Source organism: Diuraphis noxia, unplaced genomic scaffold, assembly GCF_037042655.1.
Source record: "Diuraphis noxia isolate RWA-SAM2 unplaced genomic scaffold, SU_Dnox_SAM2 contig0002, whole genome shotgun sequence".
Lineage (NCBI taxonomy): Eukaryota > Metazoa > Arthropoda > Insecta > Hemiptera > Aphididae > Diuraphis > Diuraphis noxia.
Genome location: NW_028301712.1, coordinates 25260695 through 25283334, shown reverse-complemented (window position 1 = coordinate 25283334; position 22640 = coordinate 25260695). Strand labels below are relative to the sequence as shown.

Below are 22640 nucleotides of genomic sequence, written 5' to 3'. Positions count from 1 at the left end.
TTTAGCGCTGTTTCGATTATTTACAATAATAGATATATTATCCGTATTCAATTAAATCATTCCACCTGGACATTAGTGATTTTTTCCTGCCAAATGGCAGTAATAATCACAAATAAATGCCTTCTTAATGTGCCCTATCGGTCGCCTGGATGTCGCGGACTCTTAATAGCCGCTAGCCACCACCACCACCACCACCACCACCACCACCGCCACCGACGCCGCCACCGCCTGACACTAGCGCTACCAATGTTTCCCACTTTATATTGTCGATCAAAATCGTTAGTAGTTGAGTATCCGTTCTAGCAGCAAGTCGTTTAAAAGTGTGTTTTAGTGTTTAAAAATTATTTTAATCATGGCTGGATCAATCAGAAACATGGAAACAATTTACCAGAAGAAGAATTTTACATATATTCCACCAACACCGCCTGCAGAGCTCATCGACTGTAGCAATTTTACACTAGACTTCACCGGCCGTAAGTTTTTGAATGTAGGTCTTGATCCTACAGATGATTTCAACACTATAGTGCAAATAATAACACCTTCACGATATGTAAATATGTCTACCGAATTTCTAAAACGTATTTTCTCACTTATGGGAAATATATTGTCGTTTATACTCGAGCAACCTAAAAAATACAAGCGAAATTTATTTCTGGAAACAGAAATTATTTCGCTATCTAACATGACGTATCAAGGAGAAAATGTGTTAGTGATTGAGTCGAAAAGACAAGCCGGGTGTCGAATATTGTTAAATAGGACAGATTTAATGAAAATGCAATATTTAGAATGGTCAATTCATGAAACGGTCGTTCGAAAGTCAACCATCATACGGCCAGTTGTCTTACAACAGTTTGAGGTTATTGGAAATTATTTGGACCAGGAATTCACCAATGTGAAATCACCACCGAAAAACAACGATGAAATGATCGTTTTTATCAAAAATTTAAATGACGATAAAATAATTGGATCAACTCCTAAAGGAGACATGAACTTCATCAGTCAGCTCAAAATAAATGCTACTACTCAATTAGCTGAACAATGGGCGCAACGATGGAATGGTGAAACGTCACCCGAGGTAAACCTTTAAATTATATCGTTTGTAAAAATATTTAACGTGTAATTATTATTTTATAGTTATTCACCGAATCCGAAGTGAGGCTCATTTCACCTCCGAGATACTCAGCCATGTCTCCAATGCTATCACAAGCAGGGGTAATTTATAACTTATTTATATTGAAATAATACAAGTATTAATTATAATAATTATTTTAGGCAGCTGACGAGGATCGTGGTATAGATGATTTTTTAAACCAAATCAACCTTACACAGGCAACATGGGCACCAGCCAAGTCATTGGTAACATTTAATTTTTAAAATAAATATATATATATTAACAAATTATTATTTTTGTATAGCCTATTTATGATCCTGGCAGTCTACCACCGTCGATCACAGACACTCTTCCCCAATACTTTGATCCAGCGCCTCAATATATTGAATCTAGCCCTACAGTTGATGAGAACGACGGTCCGACGTCTTTTAACCACTCGCCATCTCTTCTCGGCTTCACGGGTCAAAAGTTGACAAAAAAATCAACCAAGCGGAACGCTAAACGCAAATTATTTGAATAATATTGTTTAAATAATTTTTGTGTAAAATAAAAACAAGCGTGATACTTAAACAAGTTTTTTCATTTATTAGATTAAGGTTTACAATTTATATTTAAAACAAGATATTTATAAAGTATATAAAAAAATTACAAAATATATACAAGGTTTACAATTTTCTAACATCTCCACTAAACGGATTGTAAGTTATAATCTGGTCATGTAGTATTAAACAATAAGCTGCAGTCTTTTCTGGAATGACGGTGTCCGTTTCAAAGTCTATTCGTAGGTCCACGGTCGATGATTTCACGTTATCATTCTGGTACGACAAATCAACAACGACGATTGGCACATAGTTTTGAAAAATATGTTTTGATAACAATGGTTCACAATAATCTCTCTCGTAATACGATTTTTGAAAGTCTGTATAAGCTTTGTAGAGTATGCTGGTGGTATTATTTTTAAAATCAGCTCGAAAGTCTTCATATGGATACACCTCGGAGTTTAAGTGTACTTTAAGATTTTTTAGTTGACAGTGATCAAATCGCCCAGCGTCGACTTCGATATTGTTTTTTCTACTTGTTTGTAATCCAAACAAAACAAATCTAGGTTTTTCGAGTAAGCTGCTAGACTTTACAGTCCACGAATGAGAAGTGTTTCTAGGGAGCACGGGATACTCGCATAGATCCCAGGTCCTGAACGCACACGACAGTGTTTTACGAGAATCTAATACTTTCAATAACTTTAATTTTTCTTTATCACTGACTTTGATAATAGGCATCTTCCAAGTCACCTTAGTCAGTTCAATAGTAATTTTCTTATTTTTCTCAACGTTTTCGGTGGCTCCGGTACCCACAACATGTATCGCATCGAGGTCGGTAGATGCGCGATTTAAAATCAGTTGCTGATTGCAATTGAGTAATATTTTCTTATAATCTTCGCAAAACCCAAATACATGTTTTAGTGGAATGCATCCAGAAAATACATTGTTGGTCATAAAATTTTTATTATCTTCGCTGTCCATTGCCGAGTCCCAAGCCGCGTTCTCTAACGCATTCAAATCGTTCGGAGTATACGAGCAGTATGCTTTCAAACATGATGACACTCCAGGTGATTTCAATTTCTGTATTTCTATCCCGTTTATTTCATATCGCATCTCAGAGAATAAAAATGCCAATCCGTTATTTGAAAAACGAACTTCACCAACTGCATCGGCAGGTTTATTTATTTTCCCCTCGATGTAAATATAACTCTCACACGGCAAAGTGTAAGAATCCATGTTTTGAACATTAATTCTAATTTCTTCATTGTACGATAGAGCGGCGCTTGAATACGGTGTGAACGAATGGTAACTCTTTTGAGTTATTTTACAATCGTCGACATAGTCGGCCGTCACGTCTAAATATGAGTCATCCATCATTGTAAAGAACGAAGAAAATTTAAATTATTTTTCGTGAGCTTGATATTTTTCGGTTTAGATGTAGACTTCTTAACGGCAGGCAGTATACTGATAGGTTTTTTGATTGAAGCTCTTTTTATATTAAATTTGAGCGCCATATCCACGCGTTATTTGTAAACGAATTGTTATCGGTTCACCACGCAGATTAATCAGACAATCGTTCTGATCTTTTAGCACGATATTTACTTTAGTTATTGAAGTCGTGTTGAGGCCGTAGAAAACTGGATGCCTAGGTACCTCGACGATTTTATATCCCGCAGGTACAGTAGGATAAAGCTCGTGTATGATCTGGCTCGGTTCTCCGTCACAGAATGAGCCGGTGATTAAATTACACTCTACTTTTATACAGTTTATTTTCATTATGTTGACTATATTTTCAGATTCGTGAGTAGCACCAGTAGTATATAGTACATTTCTAAATCCTAGCAATTTCGCTATGCTATTCTCGACTCCTAAATCGACTTCATGGCTGCACGATATCATACACTTTAATGTTCTGCTGTTTGCTTTTAATTCAAAAAAACTGACATAGTCGGGCATCATTTTTTGTATAATAGACTCTAACTGATCCAACTCATACGTCCCCGTAGGTATAATTACGTACTCATTGTTATTGATCAAATTACGGAAGGCAATAGTATTGCAACCAGGTTCTATGTTTGGTATAGAATTATTTGTCTGTAAGCTTAAAAGACATATCTGTGCAGTATTTTCTACTTCCAGCGGAGGAAAGATCTCGCATGACAAATCACTAGAGTTTCCGTTTAACGTTAATGTGAACATGACAAAAATTTTAAACACAAGTGTCCACAGTTTGTAGTATTATATTTCTGCTCTTTGCTGTAATTGAAATGTATGTTGCATCCGTGAAAATATGTTTGTACTTCTAGTGGAGGTGGTAAATTTCCAAAGCTGTCGTAATATACGACTTTTTTTCCGATTTTTTTATACGCTACCCAATGCGTTCCCGTACCGGTTTCCGCGTCCAAATTAATAATCGCTGATTCCTGATGTTTAGGACGTAGAGGCAACTTATCTCTGGTAAACACGCCGATGAAATGAGGTAATTTCATCATACGAGCATATTTTATAAGTTCGTAATCGTACAACGCTCTACTGGGTAACGTGGCAATTAGTTTTTTGACTTTCTATACTTTTTCGCTTTTGGACCACTTTTATGCGGTGTTTCTATTTTATACGAGTTGCCTTTATACGGCGTGAGATATAAACCTTTACCCAAATGGGATGGAGTGTTTCTATTAAACTCATTGGCAACCTTCACAACGTTGGCTACGCCGCCAGTCAGGGCACCTAGAGCTGACAACCCGGCGAAAATCGGTATGAGTGGTAGCACACCGCCTTTTTTCGGAATATTTATTGTTCGTGGAACTTTGGTCTTCTTAATTTTGAATGTTTTTCGCGCAACGGCTACACATTTTTTAGTCAATTTCATCAAGTTTTTTTCACCGACATTTTTCTTGATAACATTTTTAGTGGCTTTAAGTGCTGCTTTAAAACCACAACCACCACCTACTTTACGTTTTGCTTTCATGGCGGTAGTTACGCCCCAAGCCACAGCTTTTTCTTTTAGACTGGAATCTTTTGACTTGAATCTATCCCAGGCACGCTGCTCTAATATATAATCAGCTTTGTTACGATCTGCGATAGATTTACTATGTTCGTACGCAATATCGTGGTCTCTACAAGCAGAGTCCAGTGGGTTTATACCTTTATCACCGCGAGCTAATCGTTTTTTTAAATTTGTACCAGGTCCACAGTATTGATAACCTACAAAGAAATATTATTATTATTTAAAATAAAAATTATTATTATTATTTAAAATTCTGGACTTACCAGGCACGTGAACTTCCAACGGCAATTTGTTTATAAGCGTGTTGATCAGACCACTGCCTTTATTCTTGTTGCTTCTTCGAGCGAGTGACATTGTGTACTGATTACATTCTCGTCGTTGCTCAGTTATTTATAATGAAGTTCATCAAACAAGGAATAAAACTCACAGTTGAAAACGTGGATCCACCTACAACGTTTATGAAACAAAGACATGGAGCGCTTCTACCTAATACGATACGTGCGCTTATCGTGGGCCCTTCTGGCTGTGGGAAAACTAATTTAATATTTACCTTATTAACGCATATAAACGGAATACGATTTCACAACGTATACATATATTCAAAAACATTGGATCAACCTAAATATAAAATGCTAAGTGATATACTATCAGATATTGATGGTATAAAATTATTTACATTCTATGAAAACGAACAAGTTATTGAACCTGAGAAAGCTTTACCGAACTCTGTGTTTATTTTCGACGATATTATTACTGAAAACCAAAAGATTGCGAGAACTTACTTCTCCAGAGGTCGTCATAATTTAGTCGATGTTTTCTATCTGGCTCAGAGTTATTCAAAAGTGCCAAAACAACTTTTGCGCGATAATGCTAATTTTATTGTATTATTCAAACAAGATGAGACTAATTTAAAGCATGTATACAATGAGCATTGCTCTGGTGACATGTCATACTCGGAGTTTAAAGACTTTTGCACTTCGTGTTGGCGTCTGGGGAGATTTGAGTTTATCGTGATAAACAAAGACTGTGAACGCGACAATGGACGATATCGTCATGGTTTTGACACATTTGTAGTTATATAAAGTGATGTCATTGTAGAAATGATTCATTCACAGTCATGGCTGCCAGTGGTGATGTACTCGGAGAACTGGTTAAAGCCAAAGAAAATATTAAACGCAAGTATACGGCATTAAAACAAGGAAAAGCAGAAATTCATTCATTAGTATCGGAAACATTAAGTCCGATTATCGAGCCATTGAAACAACGTTTCGATCCATCAACATTTCAAGCTCCATCCGTTAATGAAGACAGCATAGAACATAGTGTTGGGGATTCATTCAAAATAAACGACTGGTATAAGTCTTACGATATAGACAAAACGTATGGGCCTAAAATACAAACAAATGGAAGTGTACACTTGGGTAAAAAAGATATTAAACTCGTTGATAATACGCTAACTATTGAAGATATGTCATATCCACTAACACAAGGACTTGGTAATTTAATATTTTCAAAAAACCCTAAGCTGTATACCAAAAACGATTTAAAAACATATAAATCAATATTAATTCAAACGTCGGCCCATCTCACAGCAGACGGGACAAAAATTAAAAGAGGTGGGAATAAATACACGGATTTAATCCAAAATCTGTTTCCATCGGGCGCTGGACTGTCAGTCAAATTACAAAAACATAATTTAGTATACTGGAACGACCCTAACGAGCTAGTCGAAAGGTTGAAGTTACTATTAGCGTCAAAAGCAGCTGGTAATACAGGAGTTTCAAACGAAATACTCTCGATTTTCGAAGAATTGCGTGAAGCAGGGATAATAAAACATATTCCAAATGTCTAAACGTGAAATCTCAGTCGAATTACACAAACCAGCTAGAAAAAATTATACAAGGCGTAGGGTTAATGTTTATGGCAAAAACGATCTATGGCAAGCCGACTTGGTCGAAATGATACCATATTCGAAAAAAAATAAAGGGTACAAGTATATTTTATGTGTTATAGACTGTTTTACTAAATTTGCATGGGCAATAGCGTTAAAATCCAAAACTGCTAAAGAAGTTTCCAGTGCAATGTCTAAAATACTGCTCAAACGCTCACCAAAACTATTACAGCTCGATAATGGTAAAGAATTTTACAATTCAACATTTGACGCGTTGATGGGGAAGCACAAAATACACAAGTATTCTACGTACAGTACTATGAAGGCTTGTATTGTAGAACGTTTCAACCGCACATTGAAAGAAAAAATGTTCAGAGAGTTTACGGCACGAGGTTCACACGAATGGGTTTCTATTTTACCTTCATTGATTAACGAATACAACAATTCAAAACACAGGACCATAGGCATGACACCAGTGCAAGCTGATGCTAATCCTACGTCAGTAAAAATTAAACAAAGAAAAATTATTACTGGAAAAATTAAATTTAACGTTGGTGATAATGTTCGTGTAAGCACATATAAAGGTGTATTTGCAAAAGGCTATTTACCGAGCTGGTCTACAGAAATATTTAAAATTGTTAAAATTAATGAAACATTACCTACTACTTATCAGCTACAAGATTATACTGGAAAACCAATTGCTGGCTGCTTTTATTCAGAAGAAATATTGAAAACAAACTATCCAAATGACTATTTAGTAGAGAAAATTATACGTAAGAAGGGGAACAAAATTTTCGTCAAATGGCTCGGGTTCGATAATACGCACAATAGTTGGATAAATACAAGTGACATTAGAAAATAGTGTCAGTCTAGCTACAGACATGAACGTGTTTGGTAGTTCTCAGTCTGGTGAAACTAATAAATTTTTAGTAAATCTCGAACAAGTTGTTAAATCGTATTCGAATAAACTCGATAAAGTTGAGCATTTACTTGAAGAAAATCATAAATCTATTCTATTTCAAGAGGAACAAACAGAAAAGTTAGAATTAACGTGCATAGAGATTACAGAGCATATGACAAGAGGCGAAGTATCATTACAATATATCAAAGAAAGTATAGATGATATTAAAAAAATTATACCAGCTATACTGAGCCGTCTTAACACTATAGAAACTTATTATAAAGACAAGCCATAATGTCTTCATCCATCTTGGACATGCAATGCGTTCTTGGCTTGAACAATAAATACATGATTAAAGAAATGTCTATAGTAGACACAGAAACTTGGGCCGGTGAAACACGATTGAGCACAGTCCCTATTTTGAAAAAACCCGATTGAGCACGGTCCATATTTTTTAACAACCCGATTGAGCACAGTCAAATAAATGCAACGTTGCCAATTTTTTTGTCCGACTACAACCAGCTAGACTACACGCGTATTTTGAAATACTAGTACTATGAAATGGAAATATTTGTCAATCTGTGTGCTTTACTAGTCGTGGTGATTATTTTCAATCGTGGTTTCCCATATTTTGAAAAGCGGCACGAGTTTAATCGATAAATAATATACGAGTCGTGTAGGAAATTAGGATCGACGTAATCGTAAAATCAAAATAGGTACACTCATGCATTGTCGATTACGCCAATTAAGATTATCTGTACGACTGTAAGATTGGATATTATTTGTTATCTACATAATATAATATAGTCATATAGAAGTGGGCTTTTGTATTGCCAAAATGGCAAAATATAAGTAACTTAGACTCAATATTATCAGGCGTTAGTGGTTAGTGTCGTTCGTCGTTACGCGTTAGTACGTTACACCGTTTTGTTTTAGATAACTTTTTTTATATACATAGAACGCGATGGACATTAGTGAAATAAAAGTTATTTTATCCGAGAGAGGAAAAGAATTAGCCAATGTTGGTGCTTTTAAGTACAGATTTATTGGATTAATTAAAAAAGGCGAGTTATTAAAATGGCGGTGCACAAAAAATAATTGTACAGCTATGATTTATTCTGGGCCAGATAAAAATATCGTTATTAAATCAAGTGGACAACATAATCATGTAGGAAATTCACCTAATAAATTAGAAAGGCAAGTATTACGTGAAAATTGTAAAAGACGTGCTGAAGAGTCACTATCAACTCAACCTTTAAAGTTGATCAGAAGTGAACTTTTAAATAATTTAGAACAATCTTCAATTGTTCATAAAGATTTAAAAACGGTTCGTAAAGCTATGTACGATAGACGAATAAAAGTACTTTCCAAATTGCCTAAGTCACCGGAAGACGTTTTTTTACAGTTGAATTTAATGAAAACTCAAGATGATTTTAAGTTTCGTGGACAACCATTCATACATATTCCCGAAGACAATAGTTTTGTATGTATTACTTGTGATTTCAACCTAAAATTTATGATTAAGCATGATTGTATTGATTTTTTCGCCGATGGTACATTTAATAATGCACCCAAATATTTTGAACAACTATATTCTATTCATGGATATAAAAATGGCTATTATTTGCCATTGGTTTATTTTTTTTTATTTAAAAAATCAAAAGATACATATAAAAAAATGTGGATATTCCTACAAAACGTATGTGTAGAATATACAGGAAGTCAGTTCATATTAAAAAAATTACACGTTGACTTTGAAAAGGCAGCCCACCAAGCCGCGTATGAAGTTTTTGAAAATGTACAATTAATAGCTTGTCGGTTTCATTTAGGACAATCATGGTGGCGAAAAGTAAGAACAAAATAATTTCAAATCAAAAAATTATATATTAATTGTATTCTTAATTATTATTATAGATAAACAGCGATTCTATTCTCAGAATAGCCTATAAAAAAGAAAACGACGAACTAGGAAATTGGCTTAAGAGTTTTTTTGGATTAGCTTTTCTTCCTAGTCATGAAGTAGCCGATGCATTCGTCGAACTCATGAGTGTCTGCCCAAATGATGAAGTCTGCTCAGAATTTAGCGATTATGTTTTCAATAATTATATAGATGATGAATCTTCATTTCCCCCAAATATATGGGCTAAAGAACCTATGTTTGATCCAAGGTAGATCATCCAAAGTCTAATTATTAAATATAAAAAAAATGTCAATTTAATTTCTATGAAATGTTTTTTTTTAGAACAACAAACGCTGTTGAAAGTTTTCATAGAACTTACAATTCACAATTTTATAAGTCTCACCCACACATACACTTGGTAATTATAGTTTTACAAGAAACGCAAGCTGAAACGATGACAAAAATTCGGTCAATTGAAACCGACAGTTATAAAAGTATGAGTTTTATTGAAATGCAAAAAATTAATGCAACTATAATGGCTTACGATGAATATTTAAGAAATAAATGTTCTAAAGATTTACTAAAATATTTATTAAAAGTGGGAAATAAGTATTTAGGGATACCACTTTAAAACGTTGACACATAATACATATTGTATAGCATAATAAAAATATTCAAATTAAATATATAAATTAACTTTAAGACTTTTAACTTTAACTTTTTTTTGTATAGGAGATGAATTATATATATATATTTATAGAACAAATGAACTTTTATTTATTATTTTATTATTAACGTTTTTTTACACACACTTTTATTTAAAAAAAAATTATACTCAATTTATTACATCAATAGGTAAATTAACTTTTAGACTAATCCGTATAGGACTTGAATTATATTATATATATTTATAAAAAAATGAACTATTGTTTATTATATTATGTAATTATTATTTTATTATTAACTTTAAGACTAATCTGTATTGGACATAAATTATGTATATTGTATATATTTGTAAAATAATTTAATTTTATATTTTTATACACTAATTAATAGCTTGATCATTATTATAAAATAATTCCTGTAAAAATTTCAATTTTTTTTTTAAATTTTTATTTTTCTGTGTGAAATGGCAACGTTGTACGTATTTCTATGCTCAATCGTGTTATATTTTGGATTTCTATTGTTTAATTGTATCTATGCTCAATAGGGTAATGAAAAAGGTAAACTGTGCTCAATCGGGTTCCAGCCACTTGGGCGACCCAACACTGGATTTTTAAACATTCAAAATCCATGGAGGATAACAAAAGTCGTAAAACTAACAAGTGGCTGGAACGTAATTATCATCAACTATCTATAGAATACGGTGACATAGAGTATGAAGAAGTCGGTAGAATATTGAATTCATTAAAATTTAGATGCATTTACGTCAAAGGCGAACAGAAAAAACAAGTTCTTATGGAGTATATACCACACGTCGCACTCGTCAACATTGAAGACTTGGGCTGCCCTCGTTTGGATCAAATATGTGATGACGAAACTCTACCCTGCTGTATTTTTCATATGGGATTTAATCCAAAACAATGTACATTTTATAAAGTATTTGCTATAAGGAAATGGTTTATAAATAATTCTTAAAAATGATATACATTTTATTTAATAAACATAATAATATTATATTTTTACAACGTTTTTATTTTACATGGATAACCTAACATTTTCAATATATATATACATGGTATTTTACAATATAACAAAAATAATTATATAACATGATAATATTTTCAATATATACATGGTATTTACAAATTAGAAATATATACAGTATTTAATTATTTAGACACATAGAAGTAATCTCATTAAATCTTTCTCTTCCTCGTTCCAGTTCTGTCCTTCTTCTTCTAATTCAGGCCAATCAACAGTCTCCTCAGATTCAAGTTCGTCTTTCCTATAAAATTAAAAATATTATAAGATAAATTAAAATATACAATTAAAAACTTACTCTATAGAGTAGTGACCGTGAGCCAGTGTATGTATTTTATCATCTAGTACCACTCTTTTGTCATCATAGTTGTTGTATGTCAATTTATTTGTTTTGATTGTCATTAGCTGGTGTTTAAAGGAGCGTATGGAGACATTTTCTGTATATTTATCGAGACTTTCATCTCCGAACAAACACTTAACATGATCCTCCATCGTCATACGGTTTTTAACCACATGCTGTTTTACACCCTTCGCCTTGATCTGTTCTCTCACCACATCCTCTTCTCCTGTATATATGTTGTACGCATATGATTTTGCACGTAGTGCACAAAACTCTGTCATTATATGTCCTTTTGCTTCATCAGAGAAAAACCCGGGCACCTTCTTCCTAGCTGTAGTGTAGCACGGATGGATAGGAGGCAAGTCCGCCGTGTCTAATCTATCCATCAATATGGGATTCTCAATCAAGTCTTTGTAAAAATCTTCAGTTTTAATATGGTATACCAACGAATCTAGAAAAAGAATGTTAAATTAATATATTATATACTTGAAATTAGTTTTAATATATTTACCAGTATCAGTATACATAATTTTGATATTATCACCATAGTGCTTCTGCATTACGTTGTAGTGATAATCGTACATCATCGTCTTGGAAATGTCAAGTACAGCAAATCCTATACAAAATATAATATATAATATAGTGACTAATAGAAAATTTAAAGTATATTTACCGATATAGATAGGTTTATCAAATTTAATAATTTTGTTCTCAAGCTCCACAGCGTTGAGATTATCATTATACCTAGTACAGTGCTTGAATGTAGTCTTATTGATCAACTTCTGCAACCTCCTCTCACACGATACTAGCTCCATCTTCATTTGCTTGCGTTTTGATTCCATAGTTTTCCCTGTACAAAGTAAAATTTTAATGTTTTTATATGTTTAGAATGTTTATTAGTAACCTACCAAATACAGCGTTATTCATTAGCTTAAAGAAATCCCTCTCAAAATCGTTACCAGCCTTCTTCCTCATCTCAGTGTTAAGTTTAATATAATCTGCCAACCACGCTGACTGGTTAAACTGTATCACTCTATGTACCTATAAAAAATAAGAGAAATGTTAAAAACCTGTTTGAAATCTTATAAAATGCAGATATTTACTTTTTCAACTATTAAACCGTTTTTAATCGCCTGCTGCAGGTTTCTATAGTGTATAACGTAGTTTGTTTTCTTTTCAAATGTAGCCATCAGTTTTCGTACCTTTGATCCACGCGGTATACTATTTTGTGGTAGGAAAGGCAGGTCATTATGGTTATCGTGCAACTCTTTCGGATAGGATACATCTACTTCATATACCCGTCCTATATCCGATGTTGCTGTCAAACCGTCCAAACCATCCAAGTTGGGTTCAACCCAGTTGAACCCACCATACGGCATGTATTGAGACATTGCCCATCCGTACAAGTTGTTACCTATAAAGTTTATAAAAGTTATAAAATATTTTTAAAAAATAAAATATTTATACTTACAGTCCTGGTATATCAACCACGATTTCTCCTTCGTCTCATCATAACCAGGTGTCTTAGCATTGTTGGCCTTGGCATACCGCATGCTGGCCTGTACCAATCCACCACGGATACCTAAAAAAATACAATATTATTATTATATTCATATTTTATAAATAATATACTGACCATTCTCATACATCAAGAGCATATCGTAATCTGTCAGAAGTTCCAACTTCTTACCCGTATACTTCAACATTGCGTGGAAACTTAAACCGGGTGCAGTGAAGTAGTAAGCGGCATCCAGGTTATAAGTCCTCATACAAACATCGCGAAAGTTTTCAAAAACGTCCGCCAACAGTAAGACGTCGATTTTTAGGTATAAATCACTGTAATCACCTAAAGTCTTGCAATTGAAGTGGTTCCAGACCTGTAAAACACAATAATTTTAAAATATAGATCTAAATAAGCGCAAATCGTATAACATACCTCCTTGGCGTGATCGAACTCTTCCTCCTTTATCCCCGACTCAGTCAATGTGCTGTAAAAGTCTCTCTTCCGTGGTAATAGCCTATCGTTCAACTTGTCCCAGCTATCGGTGTACTCATACGGGTACACCCCTTTCCGCGTCACGAGTGGCATATCATCTTCAGTGAATACTTTGGCGGTTTCTCGAAAGTTTTCAAGAGCTGGTGTTATCAGATTTTTAGCGAGTGAAGATAGACTCGTTGCCATGAAACGGAAAGTATCAATAAACCGAATCGAAAATTTGCTTGACACATATTTCGTAAACGAAATATATTTCTCCTCACTGTTGGGTATTACTTTTATAGTTTGGGTGTCATGACCAAGTTCTGTGACTATCAGGTGTGCGTCGTAGTTGGACAAGTTGTGGAAAAATATCGGCACAAAGTTTTGTGTTTGCAATTTTTGGTTGCATACATTACAAAGTGCTTGACGATATTTTCCTGTGAGATGGCAATGGTCAGCTGTCTTGCGATATAGTATCTCCGAGGGTGGGCTAAACTCTATTTTACATAAATTGCAATGCGTTGCTGCTTCGTGAGTCTGGACGTCATCCGCGGACATGTTTATGGCTATATTGGTCTTTAGTAATTTTTCAATCTTTAACGATATATCCGTCACGGTATCGACGAAATGTCTTGCCACATCAGGTCGACTCTCACTTCCTCGGTAGATAACTGGTGCTGTTGGTATCTCGTGTCTCGCTAATAGCTCTGTCGGTACATCTTCACTCGCCTTCACAATGAGCCCATAGCTCATCGCTTCATGTTTGTGAACAATCTTCGTATTTCCCCCCTTCACTTCGTCCTTCTTAACTAGCAGTGTCTCAAAATCAGCATAGATGGCAAATGGGTGTCTCTCTGTGTTTTTCCACGCATCAAATTGCAGACACTCACCTTCTTTCGGCATCACCGGTAATATGGGCTTATGTATTCCACATATTAGTTTATGCTGATTCATAGCCTCCTGCCCGCTCAACTTGTGTTTATATATTTGATTGTCGAAACTCGTGAAACACCGCTTACAAAAAACAACTTGACCGTTATGTCTAGTTTTTTGATGTCTCATAAGTCGTGAAAAATTTGATATAAACACGTAGTGTGTGTTGTCGTCGTCCGTCACCGACAACAAGTCGAAATGGTTCGCCTTCTCTTCATCGACTACGCGTAGCGGGTACACCTCGTATGTCGGATATTTCTTAGGTGGTTGAAACTTATTTTCGAGGCCGTAAACATTGACAGACACGTTCGGATTATTTCTTTCAAAAATCTTTACTTGGTGAAGAGGTGTCGGGAAGGTGATACCATCAAAATTATATTTTCCTTCGTGTTGACGATAATTTTCATTGACACGAAATTTATTTTCTCCTACAACATGTTTTGCTAATATAGCCCACTTGAAACATTGCTGATCTGAGTTTTGAGGGTTAATAGTAGCCCGTTTATATTCAATACATGGTGGTAGTTGAATAAACGAAGAGCCTGACAATGGAGAATATTTATATATTCCCAACAAAATGCCGTCGATGTTTTGGAAAGAAAATCCAGAGCCCTTACTGGTATATTCCTCCTCCTCACGTTTCAATTTATTAAAACAATCTTCTAAAATTGACGATAAATCGCTATCTGCAAAAATCTCCCTGGCTGAGGTTTTAAAAGCTCTATTCTCGGAAGAATTTTCTACGTTAGGTCTATTATATGTAGCCTCTATTTTCAAATTAAATTTAATCGGCAAGCAATGTTTGTTAATGGTCTCTACTAATGCGGATTTGATGGACTTGAAGAATTTTGAATAATTGTGTACATTATTAATATTTTTATAATAATACCACACAACCTTACGGTTGTGTGTCGATTGAATTTCTATGAAACCTAAATTGGTTACTGCTTGAAGTCTAACTTTTTTTAATTTCACTGCAGTTTCAGTATTTTCTGCATGTATACGTTTATTTCCTAGCTGTGTATAATAACCTAAAATTATAAATATATTGATATACATCATTATATAGTTAAAAAAAAAAAAAACTTACCTTGGATATCATACAGTCCAAGATTTTCAACGTTATCAAGCACTTCCAAACACATCTCGTCGTCATCATCGTTGACTGCTGATGTACCGGCCGGGACATCGGGAACAAATATTTGCGGTGCTATCTGGATCTGAGGAGCGACAGGAGGCGCAACCTGAATAACGCTCTCTCCTGGAGCGGGTTGACGAAGTATGGGTACGTTTACGATATCTTGGAAAAATTAATATTATGAATGATTAAAAATAATATTATATAAATACGTACCATGAAAATTTTTATGGTGTCTATGAAGATGTGACTTGTATGAAAATGTCGATGGACAAACAGCGCACGGGAAACGTATACCAGTATGTGTTTTTCCGTGTCTAACCAAATTGTCCTTACGCGTAAACGTAGATGCACACTGATCGCACTTAAACATTTTAAAATTTTATAAAGTAAGAGCGAATGAAAGAAAAAATAAATAAAAACACAGTGTTAGGTGGAAATAATGCTTAAAAATTAATACGCAAAGAAATAAACACTGAAAAAAATACTTTTAAATTCACAAAAATTTATAAAGACGGAGCGTATACGTGAGCAACGGTTTAAGGCAGCAGACGGACTAAACGCCAAACGGCTCTTTTAGTCAGTAGTCACTATAATATGTGGTGGGCATTTTTCAATATTAATGGATTTTCTGGAATGTAATAAATTGATTGAAACTTAATGTCAATACATCTATCAATATAAATAGTTTTACAGTGTGTAGTATATTTTTATTTAAATAAGGATACCTATATAAGTGTCTTTCAATATAAACGCCCATTGTGGCTATTAACGACATCCTGGCGACTAAATCGATCATTACTAAGTTATTCACTAATAGGTATTTTCATATCGAATAATCCAAATGACAGGAAATATACGGCGGTGGCGGTGGTGACAGCGGTGGCGGTGGTGGTGGTGGTGGTGGTGGTGGTGGTGGTGGTGGTGGTGGTGGTGGCTAGCGGCTATTAAGAGTCCGCGACATCCAGGCGACCGATAGGGCACATTAAGAAGGCATTTATTTGTGATTATTACTGCCATTTGGCAGGAAAAAATCACTAATGTCCAGGTGGAATGATTTAATTGAATACGGATAATATATCTATTATTGTAAATAATCGAAACAGCGCTAAAATATACCTACTTAATGTATCTTATTGTTAATACGACGCCCAACGTGCTTAATTTACTAGTAGAAACGGCTATAGCATATTTCAATAATAATGTATAACATTCGATTTCCACTGGGTTAAATAAAAATATAACTGATAACTGATAACAAATGATAAATATAACAATTTATTTGATAACCGTGGGAGAACGGCGATGTGATAACGGCGGTAAAAGATAATCATCGTATATGATAACAATAATATGTGATAACAAATGATAACTGGTTAAATGTATCTCACGTACGCGATCGGGCGGCGGCGCACTCGGATGATGGTGAGGGTCAGGGTGAGGGTGAGGTTTTTGAACCTAACCGTCATATATCAATTTCACACTTGTTCGGATATATATGATAACAATAATATGATAAGTGATAACATGATAAGTGATAAGTGATAACAATTATATGATAACTGATAAGTGATAACATAATAAATGATAACGATAATATACGTCTCACACGTACGCGATCCGGCGGCGGCGCACTCGGATGATGGTGAGGGTCAGGGTGAGGGTGAGGGTCAGGGTGAGGGTGATGGTGAGGGTGAGGGTGAGGGTGAGGGTCAGGGTGAGGGTGAGGGTGAGGTGTTTGAACTCTCTTTTTTATCCTACTATAAGACTATGTATATCATAGACAGTGTTTACTAGACCCAAAGACCTTCAAAGAGCATATTAATTTATCGACTGACGAAATACTCTGTGCTGGTCTAATGTCCAAAGGCCTTCTGCCATTTCAGAAGACGACATTTTTATACTTCAATATAAAAAGATATGACTCGCGATACAAATTCTCTTAGTTTTAAATCGTATTGGTCTTCATCCTTAAATGGTTTATGCAACTTAGAGCGTCATGCACTTGAATATAAACCCGAAACTAGACGAAATCGTATTGTACGCATTTTCGGAATAGTATGTCTAATTAGATCATATATGAAACGCATACGAGGATGAATACTTCATTTCATATCATATGGTTAAGAAGTACTCAAGTACCATGATAATAAATTAAACAGTGATAACAGTTTAACTCGTTTACGTTCAATAGACCGTGCATTTAATTATTTATCAAATTTTATATATTTAAAGAAACTTTTTTGACACATTTCCCAGTGTTGAGTGTCATGTGGTACTGTAATAATTGATGTATTTAATGCTATTATATCATTGTGGGTAGTAGGTATTAGAAAACCATTCGGAAAGGAGGGCCAGTCAACCTATATAGGCATTTACTGAATATATTATATTATATACATAACATAAAATTGCTATTAAAGTAATATATTTTAGTATTTTAATATTACTACCTAATAGAAATATAATAAATTGAATTCATTTTTGGCAAAATATTGAATTTGAAAATGTATGTATGAAGTATAATGATATAAGTTTTATATTTCAAGTATTGCGATTAGATAATATTTTAAATTTCAGCAGAATAACAAAAATCGTGGGTTTATGTAAAAATATCTTATTTCTTCCAAATTAAAGCTTAAAATGGCTGTTATAAAATAACTGTGTTTATTTAAGAGAGAGAGAGAGAGGAGAGAGGTAATAATATTTGTACACCGAAAAAGAAATAGAAGACAGTTAATTACGCCACATGCCTATTACATAATAATAGTATAATACAAAAATAATACAAATATTGATTTTTTGGCCAAATTTAACACTAAGATTGTATCTATTATTGATCAATCTATTTTTGGTTTTTTTCTCGTGGCCCACCTTTAGGTATATGTATCAATTTTTTTAAATCACTATCATAACAAATTATTAGGGATATTGTAAAATTTTTCAAGACTTTTAACACGTCAAAAAATATTATGGTATTTAATAAAAGATCTTTAAAATAAAATAAAAATGAAAAATGTCTATAAATGACTCAAATAAAGTCAAAATATTTTGAAAATTGTATTATGTATAAAAAATAAACTTTCGGTAAAAATTTCAAATATTGTTTAAAAACTTATTGAATTTTTAAATCTTAGAATCTTATTACATATTATAAAAATCATATATTTTATGCATTTCTGACTACAAAATAATTTGCATATTTTCTCGATTTTGGCAAATTTCATAACAATTCGAATTTTAAATGTTAAATAAAATATATTATGTCATTATGACCGTGTGTTTTTAATATTATTTTTATTTGATATATGAAATACTTATGAGAAGCCTTGTACTAATTTTTCAAACTTTTTGAGACTTGTCTGATGCTGGAAATCTGGTGAGAAAAGATGCGAAAATTGTTTGTAAAAAAGTAAAAATTTCCGATTGGAGCGTGTATTACATGACTACTGAGCTAAGTGTTTTTTAGAGGAATACCAAAAAATAGATTGGTAGACAGAATAGAGATTGACAGGAATATAGTCAGTTATGTAAGTATAGATGAGACGGATGACAGAGCCCTGTGGACTTTTAGAAAGATTGGAAAAAAAAATGAAAAATTCACTATAGTCAATATTGTGTTTGTTGTCACTTGTGCATAGCCGTGAATTACAGATAAACAATAATAGTTTTTATAAGTTTTGCTAACATAATCTTACAATGTGTTTACCTACTGTCTATGTTTACTTGTGTAAAATATATAGGTTACGTTTGACAAAAAAAAAAAAGGGAAGAAACAAATTGGTTAGTTATTCCCGAAGTTGCATATTACAAAATAATAAAATTATTTATATCTGATTTCTAACCGGTCTCGCAAAAATAACAAAACAAATACCGGATAAGTTTGAAATCACCACCACAATATTAACGACGAATATCGATTCTATAATATCGTCTCGAATAGAAAAATAAAATAAACATTTTTAATGGAAAAAGTAAATAAACCTGTAATATCTATTGTAGGCATTAAAAAAAAAAAATTGATATTTTAGATCTAACTATTATAATTATAATAAAATAACATCAATTTTATGTTTTTAATAGTATAACACCCCACGTTTTAGAGGTCTAGTTGCGCCTATGCCTCACACACTGTTATCAAAAGTAATAAAGAAGTTGACATACTTGCAAGCCAAGGTATATCATCAGTCGAATCAACTGTAATAAATTCGCTACCATACAAAGATATATCCAGAATAATTTACCGTATCTTCATCCAGCAGTGGTAATCCCAATGAAACACCAACTCCGACAATAAACTTATAAAAAACCATCCAGATATGGCGAACTCCCACCAACACGGCCCGAAAAGTAGACATTATTGGATTATTGTCACCACAAGAATCAGAATTGGTCATACACATCTCACCCATTCTTACCTTTTCAACCACGAAGAACAACCAACCTGCCATCAATGTGACCTACCACTGTCTATTGAACACCTCACAATCCACTGCAAAAAATACAACGATGAACGAACCATATTAAACTACCACATCAACATCGAATGTAAACTGTAACTGATGTAATATTCAATTTTTTCCATGCCAATAATCTATCCAATCTATTATAAACTATTATTGTAAATATTTTCTATGTATATAACTATGTAAAAATACGTCTAAGCTATCAAACACTAATTGTACAATGTAAAACTTTTACAGACTAATTACTTCTGCTGTCGAAGCCTTTACTTTTAATAAAAATTAAAAAAAATGATATATAAACATATTTATTAATTAAAAATAGTATAAAGCGGAATGCTCCCAACGCGAGTTGGCAATAATTAGACACAGAGTTAACTTAAGTAAAATTTATAATATAGTTAGTTGTTTGTAAAAAAATACATGATAAACCGTGAAAAATAAAATAAAACATCAGCAATAACTGTTCTCAATAGGTATAGTTTAAATGGTGTAACTATAATATGATATGATAGACTTATTAATGTCTAGATATAACAGACAATTAAGAATACAGATGGTACTTGATTATTACCAATGTGTGGGTTAAACGAAATCCCGGAGGAGCTATAGCCCCCTTAGCCCCCCTCATTCTACGCCTATGATTACCACAATATTTTTGTTTTGGAGTATCATGAACTGCAGCTATTAGCATATACTTACACAAACCAATAACTATTTAAAAACTATAACTTTCCGAATTAAAATCGAATTGATGACGAAATATTATATTGGTAGGTAGGTACTAGGTAGTAGGTAACTCATATATATTTCAAATAAATACACAAACCACATTCAATTAATTAAATCAACCTAACCTAATCTACGTATGCATATAGGTACATAACAATAAACAGGGCGATTTACAAATCATATTAACCCACTTTTTTCATCATATTCAATCAAAATCTGGCTTTTGTAAATTATTAAATTTACTTAGACTAAACTGTTACTTAATAATTTGTGAAAATTGTCCAAGTTCAACAATTGATAATCTTCTGATTTAACTCTGCTACATCTACTGATATATAGACACAGTATACCTGCAGTTTAATAAATTATAATATGTAGGACGTAGGTATAAATGTTCAGTTATTTTAATGTGACTTTAAATAGAATATTTTACTGTAATTCTTTCTATTTATTGAAATGGAACATAGGTGCTGAATTATCAGGCACGTTAATATATTTTCCCTTTCTCTATTTGTCACATTATAACTGTGATGGATATTATTGGCTACAAATTTACAAGGAATTAGATAATAGTAGACTCCTAAAGTCGTTTTCATATGAATGACGCATGTACATTAAAAATAATAAAATAATTCTTCTGTCCATTTTCATTTTTTAAAATATGAATAACAAATACCCTCAATTTATTTTGTGTATATATTTTTCAAATAAAGGCAATAGTCCAAATACGTACGTATATACTGAATTTTATATTGAACACTTTATTTTTCAATATTATTCAATTTATGTTTCGCCATAATGCCTACGTATATAAAACAAGAAAAATCTTGTAAGAAATTTAATATTTATTTAGGTATTTAAATGTAATAGCAGCTTTATGAATTATTTTGGAAATTCATTTGTTTTATAATTTTTAATTTTTAAAAAATTACACAAATATAGAAAATTTGTTGTACTTGTGCACTTGTGCCAATTTCTTGGATTTTTTTAAAGATATATTCTGAATTTTCATACGCCTGTATGACGTTTTGGTGACCTCGAGTGCACAGTATTGTTATTTTATACCAACCATATCTATGCTATACTACTATATTTACAAAAAATGTTGATAAATTTAAACAATTCCAACCACTCCGCACAAAACTTCTACTCTTTGTAAATCACAAAATGCTTTTAATATCACGTCGTTTTCAAGAATTTCAGTACCTTTGGAAAATACCTTCCGAAACTGGTCGCGTGTATATTATTGCTATATGTGGGTTGATGGCACGTTTATAGTGGCGTAGATGTGTTGACATATTTTAAATAGCGCTCATGTCTAAGATGACAAGACCAAAATTCAATTAATTCAATGTTTATTTTTTTCTTTCTATGTTTTATGGTAACTTAGCTGTCTTTCGTTTTAGATTTAAATTGGTGTAATATACGCACATAGGTGCACATGACACGTTCGTATAAGGCGATGAATCTTGCCAGCTAATTAATTTTCGATTATGCGTCTATTTTGACATTTATACTTTGATTAATGTACGTCGTACAGTAATGAGATATAACAAAAGTCAGAACTGAAAACAATTTTTGTTTTTTCGAGGAAAGAACTTACAAATCATATATAGGTATATATATCAATATCATACAATATAATAGTATATTTACTAATCATAACACTAGGTAAATGATGTTTTTATAATATAATAATTAATAAATTACACTTATGTTTTCCATCTTTGTACATTTTTTTTTAAAATTACTATGAATGGTGAAAACTCAAGAACATAAAATACTATATTTTAAAATTATAACATAAAAGTGACTGTATAGAGTCTTTTGAAAATCCAAATTACAAAAAGTTCACCTTGAATTCGAGCCCAATAGTGGCTGAAGGAAGTACATGACAGCATTTATCAAATCAATGTATTTCCTACACGATTGCTGGTTCTTCGCATCGGCAACTATCTTTGATATAATAAAAAAACTACCCAAGTCTTTTATTGAAGAAGGGG

General features: G+C 33.0%; 4 protein-coding genes across 4 annotated transcripts; 2 read left to right on the top strand and 2 right to left on the bottom strand.

Moving 5' to 3' along the window:
• The first annotated feature begins 234 nt into the window (after positions 1-234).
• LOC149058261 (uncharacterized) lies at positions 235-1678 on the top strand. Its single transcript, XM_089219572.1, has 4 exons — positions 235-1075; positions 1135-1212; positions 1273-1356; positions 1416-1678. The coding sequence occupies exons 1-4, from the start codon at positions 353-355 to the stop codon at positions 1629-1631; spliced, it is 1101 nt and encodes a 366-aa protein (XP_089075698.1). The 5' UTR covers positions 235-352; the 3' UTR covers positions 1632-1678.
• Positions 1679-1776: 98 nt separating this feature from the next.
• Positions 1777-3027, bottom strand: LOC149058260 (uncharacterized). The gene has a single exon (XM_089218346.1). The coding sequence runs from the start codon at positions 3025-3027 to the stop codon at positions 1777-1779; it is 1251 nt and encodes a 416-aa protein (XP_089074472.1).
• A 4817-nt stretch (positions 3028-7844) lies between these two features.
• LOC149058259 (uncharacterized) lies at positions 7845-10824 on the top strand. The gene is made up of 3 exons (XM_089220867.1): positions 7845-9298; positions 9364-9617; positions 9692-10824. Exons 1-3 carry the CDS (start codon positions 8414-8416, stop codon positions 9978-9980), a joined length of 1428 nt encoding a protein of 475 aa, XP_089076993.1. The 5' UTR covers positions 7845-8413; the 3' UTR covers positions 9981-10824.
• A 523-nt stretch (positions 10825-11347) lies between these two features.
• On the bottom strand, positions 11348-15311 carry LOC149058258 (uncharacterized). The gene is made up of 8 exons (XM_089221010.1): positions 13330-15311; positions 13030-13270; positions 12865-12975; positions 12497-12807; positions 12302-12434; positions 12067-12243; positions 11905-12009; positions 11348-11844 (listed from the first exon to the last, which is right to left on the bottom strand). Exons 1-8 carry the CDS (start codon positions 14431-14433, stop codon positions 11348-11350), a joined length of 2679 nt encoding a protein of 892 aa, XP_089077136.1. The 5' UTR covers positions 14434-15311.
• Between the last annotated feature and the right edge of the window lie 7329 nt (positions 15312-22640).